Source organism: Corvus cornix, chromosome 3 (genome assembly GCF_000738735.6).
Source record: "Corvus cornix cornix isolate S_Up_H32 chromosome 3, ASM73873v5, whole genome shotgun sequence".
In the NCBI taxonomy this organism is placed as follows: domain Eukaryota; kingdom Metazoa; phylum Chordata; class Aves; order Passeriformes; family Corvidae; genus Corvus; species Corvus cornix.
In genome coordinates this window covers 81,820,800-81,832,118 of record NC_047056.1, presented here as the reverse complement: position 1 = coordinate 81,832,118, position 11,319 = coordinate 81,820,800, and the positions used below count along the sequence as shown (strand labels likewise).

The window sequence follows — 11,319 nt, the reverse complement described above, 5'->3', positions numbered from 1 at the left end:
AGATTTTGAGATAGAACTGCTTTCTTCCTTTTCCCGAGTTTGAACAGACAGACACTTAATTCAAGAATTATTGGTAGAGAAGTTATCCTACAGCAAACAGTGAGGGAAGTCTGGGCATGTTAATTTTATCACAGGGAAAATTCAATACATTAGTCCTATGCTTCTGGCAGAAGACATCTTCCTATCTTTTTGCCCCCTATACATTTCAAAATAAAATGAAAGAGTTTGGGATTTAGTTTCTTGGGCCTTGCTCATCTGATCATAAATGAAATGTATAAAGGCAAGTCTGAAGATATACACCACATATCTCTTCTGCCATCTAACCTTCGCTCGCTAATCTGTGGTATTTATAGAGTGCTAATCACTAGATTAGGCATTTATCTTCAATGATATAAGACAGACTTAACTTTAATGTGATAGTGGGCTCCATAATACATTAAAAAGTTTATCATCTTAACCACTCTTCTCAGCAGGGGAGGGGGCCGAAGGAGGAGCTGCCTTTTCAGTGCTTCTCTGGAGATGGCATTGCTAGCCAGGAGGATTTTCTAACTTTGCTTTGCAGCATGTTTCACCGGCTGAGCAATTATAAGTGGTACATCTATCTGTATTTAAAATGACAGATGGTGCCTGTCCCAGTGCTGATAAGGATGACTGTACAAACACCATCTCCTCAGTGGGGGAGCTGGAGAAAAATGGCACAAACTCGTACAAGGTCACTTCTGGTTTATTTTAGAATCTCTACATCCCAAGGTGTGCCCTTACAAAAATTGCCAATTTACCCTTGTAAAAATTTTAATATGAAGAAAGCAAACAATTGGCGTTGGGCAGTGTAAAAGCTGTTCATGTCTCCAGATCCGTGCCCATTTCTGAACATGACTTAAACCAATCCCTTACCTGTCACCAAGGGAGAAACATCCCAGAAGCAGCACATCTGCTATGGCATGCAAAGTGATTAAAAGGTTCTGAACCCATGTTACTGCAAGGCAGGTTGGAGCTATTAAAAAATCGTGGAAAGAGATTACTTATCCAGCTGGGTTTGCTTGATTTTGCTTGTTTGTTTGTTGTTTTGTTTGGGGGATTTTGTTTGTTTGTTTCTTTGCTTGCTTAAACAACATGAAGAGCCCTTTTGGGTTTATTTATGCATATGTATACAAAGAAGTCTCTTGCTTCTTTAGATTTATAAGAAACTGAAGACTTAAGAAATATGTTCCTGTGTCATCCTGTCTTCTGCCTGAGGAGCACCACAGAGCTGTTATTTACTTTCTGTGCTAATATTTTAGTCTCGTATTTGGTTATAGCTCCAGATGGCACATGTTTGCATTCACATTTGCAACAGCTGAGCTATGGTTGGGCAGCATAAAATGTCTAACAAAATGACCTTGGTTTAAAATGAAGATAAACACTCCCCCTACTTCAGTCAGTGAGCAGCACCCGTCAAAAAGTCACTTTAAGTGCTGCTCCAGTGTTTCTTGAAACAAAGAACAGCACGACATGAGTTTAATATAGATGCCTTGGGTAGGTTTTTAGGATTGGGCTTCTTAGAACTCCTGTTCACATCAAGATTTGGGGCAGAAGTTGAGAGACACTTGCCTTCTATCTAACTCACCAGAGGCAAATTTAAAACAGGCCTGGTTTCAGTGATAGACAACAGTTACAGTGCGGATTTCACTGCAGGGCACCTGCCTCTCTATTAATTTGCCACTTTTATTCAAATGGCTATCATCAAAAAGATGCTGATTCTAGCAGATATAACCAACCAAAGTATTTTAAGCACATGCTTACCCTCAATCACTTAAGCTTCAAGATAGGCTGAACATGTTTAAATTAACTGGATTCATTATTCATGTAGACTTGCTTCAGATATAAGGGCCAAATCCTACTTTTAGATGGCATTCTCATAAGCTAAAGACACTGTTTCAGAACTTGTTTAAAAGCTGAGCAGGCTTCAATGTGGGCCTGACATTTCCCAGTATCTGCCTAGCCAAAGCTGGCAGTCTGAATGGTAGCTCTTGGTTTCTCTAGCTGAGAAATGTATGCCTTTATTGCTCAAGAAAGGTGAAGGAAATGTAACCCTTTTAGAAAGATAATGGTTTTATTACTGCTTCCTCTTTTTAAGGCTGCTAGAGAAATCGGCTGTCCTCAAAAGTACCCGTGACATGGAATTCACTCAACTCCTCCCAGAAAATTGTTGTATAAAACTCCTAGGGATTTGTGTTCTGAAGTCATATGGATGTTTATAGGCCAATTAAATGTTTGCAAGTGAGAGCAGAGAGATAAGAGGTCACTGAATCAAGGAATATGTGCATATATCGACCTGGTGTGACTCCAGACAGGCTGCTGTCAGTTTCCTAGGAAGTTGTTTCCTTCTTATAGCCCATATGAAATAATAGTAGATTTATAAAATACAGCAAGCTATAGAGAGGGTGAATATGGATTGATTGATTCCCTTTTTTTTCTTCACAGTAAAAGAGCAAGAAGGCACCAGATCCAGTAAATGTCATGTTTGATCAAGTTTTGTCTCGCTCACAGGCATCCACAGAGCTCCTTGACATAGGCTGATGTAGATGTTCATGTGGCTTTGGGAGCAGGCTGCAGAAGACCATAGGTTAGAAATTATTTGAAAGTCATTAAATGCACAAAACCATTCTGGTTTGGGATTTCCCTAAGCTGCAAATTATTGAAGACAAGAAAAATAGCCATGAGAAGAGTGGTATATGTCATACACTCTTCCTGAAAGAGTCATGTTTGGCTACTGCCAAGGTAAGGATAAGATTGCCATGTAAGCTCCTCTAGCCCCAGGAATGGACAGCAGCAGGGAGCTGTTGTATGAATGGGGAGGTGAACAAGTAAACCCCACCAGGTATTCAATGCTGTGTGTGCCCTGGACCTCCACAGCAGTCAGTAGTAGCTGCACCTCAGCAGCACTACACTCCTAAATTTCTCAACTTTGGAGCAGTCACCTCTTTCTCCATTTTTTAACTCCTCAGAAGGGGAAAATTTTGCAACATAAATATAATGAAGATGCAAATAAATGAAAATTTTAAAATGGCCCAGCATGGAAAAAAAAAATCCTGTTGTAGCAAAACCCAAATTTGCAGCTATGCATCTGATGGAGGGGGGCCTTTACATGCCAAAGGCTCGGAGATCTGTCAAATGAAGACCTTCAGGCTGTTGTTTTTAATGCTCGGTTTTTGCTAAAACATGCTAAGAGCCCAAATGGTAGGAATGCATAAACATTATGCTTGGTGAAAAAAACTTAGTACCTTTTCCCCTGTATAAGAGCAAGCAAGAGAGTGTGAAGTAACAAAAACCTGAAGTATCAATTTCTTCTTATTAACGCAGAGTTTCTTTCATTCCTGCTGCTTAGTGTTCCCTGAGGTTGAGTGAAGAGTCCTGACAATTCAATCATTCAGCTCTTGAGCTGCTATAGAAGTTCACATGTACAGCAGTATGAATTGCCATTTTTTCTTCTTCAGTTTGTATGAGGAAAATTTAATTACGCGGCCTGTCTGGGAGAAATATTCTGAAGTTAAGGAGGAAAGTGTACTGGATGTCTTACGTTGTCTTGTTCTGCATCGCTGCCCAGATGCCCAGACACCATTCCCGGAGGCATTTAAAAGCATGCAAATGTGGCACTTGAGGACATGGTTTAGTGGTGGACTTGGCAGTGCTGGGTTAATGGCTGGCCTTGATGATCTTAAAGGTTTTTTCCAACCTAATCAATTCTATGACTCTAAGCCCTCATATTCTGAGTTTGAAATGATCATTTGTGAAATGCAAGAGAGAACACTGTCATGAGCTCCAACAGCTGACTTTCTCTGAAGTCTCTCTCAAATCTCACAGAAACATGAGGTAATTCTGAAACACAGGTTTTCCATCCCCAGCACTGTCCCCAGGACTGGCCCACGCCACCTGCTGCCCTGGGGCTACAGCAACCTGCAGCCACGCCTTGTTTGAAACACACTGGTGCAAGCAAAGTTCAAGGTAACCTCATGGATCAGGGTCATACTACTTTTCAGCACCTGCCCATGTGTATGCTAGCACACAATGCCTCCCTGCATGGCAGAAATGCCCTCCACTGCTGCTGACATAGCTCCAGACATGCTGTTTCCTGCCACAGGGAACTCTGCCTCCATGGCTGTCAAGATCCCAGCTGAGAAATCTGGGAAATGCCAGAGTGAGACACACCATTCTAAAAGCGTCCTGTACCAGATCCTTAACAAAGAGCATGGAAGTGAGACCAAGTGGCACCAGCAGCACTGCAGTCCCCACTGCTCCACAGGAAGCAAAGGCTGCCCTTGTTTGGGCAGGAGAAGAGTTGTCCTGAAAACACCAGAAGCCACATGCAGAAAAGCTTCTGAAGTGCTGGTGAAGACTTCAACTTTTATTAGAAACTTACCTTCCTTTTATCACATGCCTTGGGAGGATCAGTTTGTCCTCATACAACAGAACTGGGCCCCTCTTTTTGTTCTGGGTGTGGCACAAGAAGGGGTGGGTTTTGACCTGAGAGAGATTCCAGCCATTAGTTTATTGAAAAAAATCCTCTTTGTCAGTCTTTGACAGCTATGAATGAACTGGGCAGCTCATCAGCAGGAGCATCTTTAGCAGAAGTTCAGAAGATGAAGAATTTATTGTGGAAATTCTGGGACCTGGACATAAGTGCAAAATAATATGCCTCTCTTAAAGGAATTATTCTTTTTAATTCTGCTAAGTCCTCCAAGAACTTACATAGGTGATTATGTGCCTAGAAAGATATTTGACATTTTCATTTACATATAGACAAATGTTTAGTTTTATTCTTTTCTATGAATGTAGTTAAATGTTCTCAAAAACCTGTATTCCACTATTTAACGGTTTTTCTGCCTGATGTGGTTTATTTTGGTTCCTTTGACATGTGCAGTAGGTCACTCACTGTAAGCCAAAACAACCTCTATTAGACAAATTTTAAGTCATAAAGAATTAACTGTGTCACTTCAAACTGAGTTCCAGTTCAAAGGTAATAAAGCAGCCTCACCCTCACTTCACAGCAAAGGAGAGATGGTACCTGGGTACGTGATGTGAACATCAGAAGTATTTTAACAAAGGCTCCCTCACTGGAGAAGAAGATAAAATAACCATCTGACTTTCATCAGTGAGGAAAAGGATGCTGTGTTGAGGTTACACAGCCTTTATTTATTTATATCCTTTTATTTATATAATTTAGTATGTCTACATTGAAACCCTGGGACAGCAGTCACAGAGCAAACTAGGACTACTGATTGCATCCTCTCGCTTCTGATGCCAAGTTCAAGCTCCTTAGGAAGGAAGGTTGCCTCGGTCAGCACCATGGAGTGCATGAGTCAGTAAAAGCTGAGCTCTAAGTACACTAAAGTAAATGGAAAGACTTATTGACTCCAGCTTGCGCTGGCTCAGACCCCCGGCTCCTTCCACAGCAATCACTGCTCTTGGCTGCACTGTCAGCAGTGTGCTATACTTGGGACTGCACCAAAAGGATACTTGAATGCTTCGGTTGTTCCATTATATTGCTCGTGGTGGATGGTTTATAGGCTGCTCAAAGGCTGTGTGACTTTATATTTGTTTCCAATGGGATTCAAATGCTGATTCTTGAGGTGTAATATCATCCAGATGCTTGGTATTGCCTTGAGTGTCTATGCTGCAGCATCAAACCAGCAGAGTTCGTTTCAGTGCAAACTTTTTTCACAATAAAATCAGGCTGAAAGAAACCACTGGTTATATCCAGGGGGATGATAAGAGGAGAAAGGCCTCATCTACAGCAGCTTACACAGTTTAACTAGCTGGCATTTTTGTTGTCTCTGTGGGTAAAATGCAATTTTCACCTAAGTAGAAAGTAGCAGAAGCAGGGTTATGTTCTGGATTTGTGCCTTCTAAGGCCTGCTGCTTCCCCCGGGTGCTGTATGAGAGAGCCAGCAGCCCTTGATTCTGTCTGCAAGCACATTCCACAGTGTCATTCAGCTCTTAGGTGGGATGACCCTATTCTCTGGAATATTTCTCCATGAGCTGCAGAAGGCAGCCTGGAGAACTTCAGTTAATCCTAGATTCAGTGAAGCCTCCATATGAAACAGACTCACCATCTAACTCTGGGCTGAAACAGGTACTCAGAGTTTATACACAGCCCAAACCACCCTTTGCTGCAAACAAAGCTGTTGTTTCACAATTACTATTTTTAATAGTTTTTCAACACTTTCCACCAAACTCAGAAAATGTTTTCTACATATTTGCAACACATTTTCAAATTTTTCTGGTTTGGCTTGATGTTTGGCAAAATGTTAATATTTTTGCAGGCTTCAGTTCTAAGAGGATTTCAGGAAGCCACCAGCAGTGATAATGGTACAATTGACAATCCAAGAGAGCAACATCTCTCTTGGATTATGGAACCTCATAACCACCCTTAATGTTTTACTTCTTTTAAGACCACCAAAACTGACTGAAGCAATGGGGAAGGGCCAGGTACAGAGTAGTCCAGAGCTGGGTCATGAGCTGGAGTTCAACAGGACACCCAGGCATGCAGCTGTATCAGCAATTGCTTGGAAAAGAAGTATACAACTATGCAAAGCTTTGCTTGTACCCTTAGTGATCTCTTGTGACAAAGATATTGTGCTTACTATCATTAGAAAAATCCCCTTGGCAAGAGGGTGGCAGGCAGCATGATGGAGTGTAGGTCCTCCTGCTAGAATCATAGAATGGTTTGGTTGGAAGGGAAACTAAAGATCACCTAGTCCAACCCCCCTGTCATTAGGAGTGACACTATCCACTAGACCAGGTTCCTCAAAGCCCCATCCAGCCGGGCCTTCTGGCCAACTTCCAGGGCTGTGAATGTGGCATTCACATGTCTGGGCAAGCTGTTCCAGTGCCTCACCACTCCCACAGTAAAGGATTGCTCTGTACACATCTGGCCTAATCCTACCTACTTTCTTTCAGTTCAAGGCCATTCCCCCTTCTCCTATCACCACAGGCCCTTGTAAAAAGTCCCTTTCCAGCTTTCTTGTAAAGCCCATTTAGGTACTGGAAGGCTGCTATAAAGTCTTTCTAAAGCCTTCTCTTCCCCAGGCTGAACAACCCCAGCTCTCTCAGCCTGTGTTCATAGGAGAGGTGTTCCAGCCCTCTGATCATCTTCAGGGCTGTCCTCTGGAGTCATTCCAGCAGGTCCATGTCCTTCTTATGCTGAGGGCCCCAGAGCTGGAAATAACAACAGAATCTGTGCAGAACCTCAGTGTGGGAGGCTCTGGCTGGGTTACTGATTGACCACATCTGGGCCAGCAACAACATGCGAAGAAGAAATTGTACACCCAGCCCCTGAGGGGAAACCGGCGCCTCACATCAACAGAATGCAGACTCTCCAGAACATATTGGCATCCCTGCTCTTCCCAGGGGAGCTTTGGCTGGGTGGCTTTGGAGTGGTCTCAGTGTCTGTGGGTTAAGGGTCCAGCTGCAAGGCCTTCTCTACTAGGACCCAGGCAATAAGTCAGAGGAAGAAATAGGACTGTTCTGCCACACAGAAACAGCACAGAGTGAGGTGAAAACATTCTTGTGTTTTTGACAGTTGTCTGAAGAGCAATTGGGATTGCACAGTGAAGAGATGGGAACAGTAAAACACGGTGCTGTTATTATATCAGTGCCATAGATATACATATTTATGTGTGCATATATATTCAAAAACTCCATCAAGGCTGTGACAGGGCTTTTGTTAAAAAAAAAGATACTCCTAAGAGAGTTACAGTTCAGCTGGAAACATGTGTTTTACTGAATATTATTACAACAGATCTCAGAACAAGAAGTGTCTCGTTATATGTAAATTAAAACCAGTGTTTGGTTACATAGAAAAGAAGACCAAATGGGGAAATTAAACATATTTGAAGGGATATAAACTATTTCAACTTCATCCTGAATCCACAAAATCCTGACAATTTCCTTTCCATGAAAAATCTAATATTTGGAATCATCCTCACAGCTTGCAGCTGCTGGTAATCCTGGGGGAGATGATGACTTTTCCAAACTCTTCATTTCTGGCTAGCCTGGTTGCAGGTTTGGCTGACACTTCTTCTCCTCTGGAAGTGATGTTTAGGAAGAAGAGAATTGCTGAAGGCTGACAACAGTCAGCCAGTTACAGACTTACAGAAGAAAACCCAACCAGGTTGGTTTTGCCCTAGTACAGGGCACGAGGCAAGAATGCTGAACTTCCACACTTAAATGAATGATCCTGTGTGAAACACTCCCTGCTGTAAGATATTCAGATTCTCTTCCAGGTAGGTATGGAGTCAGTCGCTGTAAAAGATGACAAATGGTATGTTCTACCTTCTGTCCAGACTGCAACAATCCCAGGAAAGAAGAGATATTGTTATCCTTAGAGAGTGAGGACAGGAGGCAACAGGTTGCTGAGAGCTACATGACAAGGCAATCCCTCCAGAGGCAAAGGATGAACACAGGGTGTCCTTAGCTCTGAGTTCTGGCACCCACAAAAACACTCAGTGAGCCAGCAGGTCACAGGCTTTGGGAGGTATGTGATTGAGGCTCAAGACCATGACTCCACAGGGCAAAGACCACTCCTTCTTCAGAAATGGCTGAGGCAATCCTCTTGCTCTTTTTAGATTGTAAATGAAGATACCCACATAGTGTGGTGAACCACAGTGCCCCAGGTTAGTCTTGTAGGCAACAGTAGGATGGAGATGGGGCTGGGTGTACTGGAAACCTACGTCTTGAGGCTGCGAGCCTGCTCACTGCTCCAAACCAGCACCTCCATCTCCTGATGTTACCTGGGTAGGGTAGATTAGACCTGGAGTATTTCCACCTGCCCAGACTACTATCTCAGCATCATTTGGTGGGTAGACAACACTACAAAACTTCTTCTCCATCTGTACTGAGTCAAAATTACCTGCTTTTTTCAAAGCTGAATTTTAATGTAATGGGCTAGATTCCAATGTGCTTAAAATGCTGCCCAATGCTCATTCAAATTATTGAGTTACACATATATTCTTTTTCCAAAAGTTATGTTAGAAAGTGTTTTTTTCTACAGAGAAAGTAGTGCTATAAGCCAGAAATACAGACACCCACTATGAAGGGCACAGAACAGAAGTGTTTACTCAGGATTCGTTATTTTACTTTTTGTTTCAACAGAATGTCGTGTCCTGAAATGTCTCCCTTATGTACAAACACTCCAGCAGGAAGCTCAGAAAGCCCTGATGGAGTTTATCTCAACAATGCTCCTTGGAAGCCTTGGAAGGTTTGCTTGGATTCTTCAGGTAATCACCTCTCTTTGAGACATTGATGCAGATGCTATTGACGAGCTCTTCTTCAGGCCTGTCCTAGGAGAGGCCACCCTAAATGTACTATTTATAGAAACCCGATATATCAAGCCAGACTGGCTTTGAAAACAAATGACATCTGAGCTCTAAAATATTTAATTTTGAAGAGATGAGAGAATACTATGGGCTAAATAAACACATTTTGAACAAATCATTGATGTATATTTGTAAGCCATATATGCTTTGATGATGAAGTAATTTTGTAACATTTTAGAATTAAAAGCAGAGAAAATGAAGCATTTCATGATACTGTGTGCTTTAACCTTGGTCTAAGTGTTTAAAGATTCTCTAGGAGCACCAGCATGCTTTCCAGTTGTGCTAGGTTCAACTGTATTATTTCTAGTGAGCATTTTTACAGCAGTTTATACTATATGCTTTTGGCTTTAAGGACCAGGGGCAATGGCCAATTTTATTCAGTTGAAGATAGGTACATAAAAGGCTGATCAATGGTAAAATCAGTATAAATCCTTCCTTTTCCTTGCCAGTCCCTGATCCCAAACCTTTTTCTGTTCCACTCACAACTCTAGTCCTTGGCTGTAATTGCTGGATGGAGCTCCCCCTTACTAAACTGCTTTCTTAGAGGTTCTTTTCTAAGTCTTGCAGCAAGCAGTGGGCATTAAACCCCTCTAAAAAGTCCTTCCCTAACTAAGGAACTACACAACATGAATCAAAAGTTTGTTGATGGACAAAAGCCATGGTGCAGGATTGTTTCCAGAATGGGAATAACAAAGGCTGAAAGTTACTGTGTCATGCCATAAGTGGCAGAACTGATGTAGCCCAGTTTCCTACATATTTAAGACCTTTTCCCTTTAGCACTCCATGTACCCTCTTATAATTACCCTCACTTCCTTCCAAATAGATGTCAGATATTCCTTGGACAGCAGAAATGCTAAAATATGGTTTCCTACAGATGTGTACAATCTGTTCCTACATCTCTTACTGCAAGAGTTCCACATCTCCACCTCCAAATGCACTATGGCATGCCCGAAAAATCTCTCTGTCTCCTACCCGTCTGGCTGGAGAACAGGCAGCACGTGTTGGGATGGGTGCCAAGTGATGTGTGTGCTGACTGGCCATCTGTCAGGATGAAAAAAACATTGAGCTTATACTTTAGCGGCAATAGGGGAAGCTATTTGTATCCATTTCCTGTCCCGTTCCTCTCCCAATGGTTTCCATGAAATTTAAGGGAATTAATTTCTGAGTTTTTTCAGTACCGGGTCTAACCTAGTTTTGCTTGGCAAGGGGGCTCAAATTCACCAAATGGGGGCTGACAAACAGGGAGACAGACAGGTCAACAAAGAGTATGATAGCTTAGAATTCCTTAGAATGTCAAGCTAAAGTCAAAGGAAAGAGAACTTGTGTACACATATATGTGTATATATATATATGTACCAATGCACATCAACAGAGATGGATGTTGAAAGGACTCTTAGAAGTCAAACAACTACAGGAAAAAAGAAGTTTAAATAATAATAAGAGTTTAGTACCTACCAGTTTTGACAAAAGAACACACATTTTCCCCCCACTTTGTTAACTGAGGAGTAAGTTGCAAAAATAAAGTGGAAAAAGCAAAGCCCAAACAAGACAAACCAACTAAACCCCTGGGTACTAGAGTGATCATGGAAGTAACACCCTCTACACAACTCACCTCCCTATGTCCCTAAGCTAATGAAACCTTTCAGAACTGAATATTTTTGGGCTGATATTTTCCATGGAAAGCCCTCAGAGCAGAAGTTTTTGGTAGCTTTTCTTTTGTTAAAATGGTTCAATAGTACTGCCACAGACCAGCTAGTGCAGGGTAACATGGTTAGTTGTTTGTGATGTTGAATGAAAATATTAGTTCCACACATTTGCTTTTTGTCTGTTCTTCTTAAGATTTAAACAAGCAGAATACATCCAAAACTGGCATTTGTACATTTGGTATTTACAGTATCATTTGGTAGCAGATGTACGAGTTTCTCAAACACCTCCCAAGTCCTATAAGCTTCTACCTTTACTA

The 11,319-nt window shown here is 41.9% G+C and overlaps 1 protein-coding gene across 1 annotated transcript; it reads left to right on the top strand.

Moving 5' to 3' along the window:
- Positions 1 to 486: 486 nt before the first annotated feature.
- LOC104694321 (nuclear receptor subfamily 0 group B member 2-like) lies at positions 487 to 6,183 on the top strand. The gene is given in 3 exon segments (XM_039569297.1): positions 487 to 2,605; positions 3,368 to 4,546; positions 4,549 to 6,183. Coding segments are annotated over 2 exon segments (687 nt in total). The 5' UTR covers positions 487 to 2,605; positions 3,368 to 4,047; the 3' UTR covers positions 4,737 to 6,183.
- The last annotated feature ends 5,136 nt before the right edge of the window (positions 6,184 to 11,319 follow it).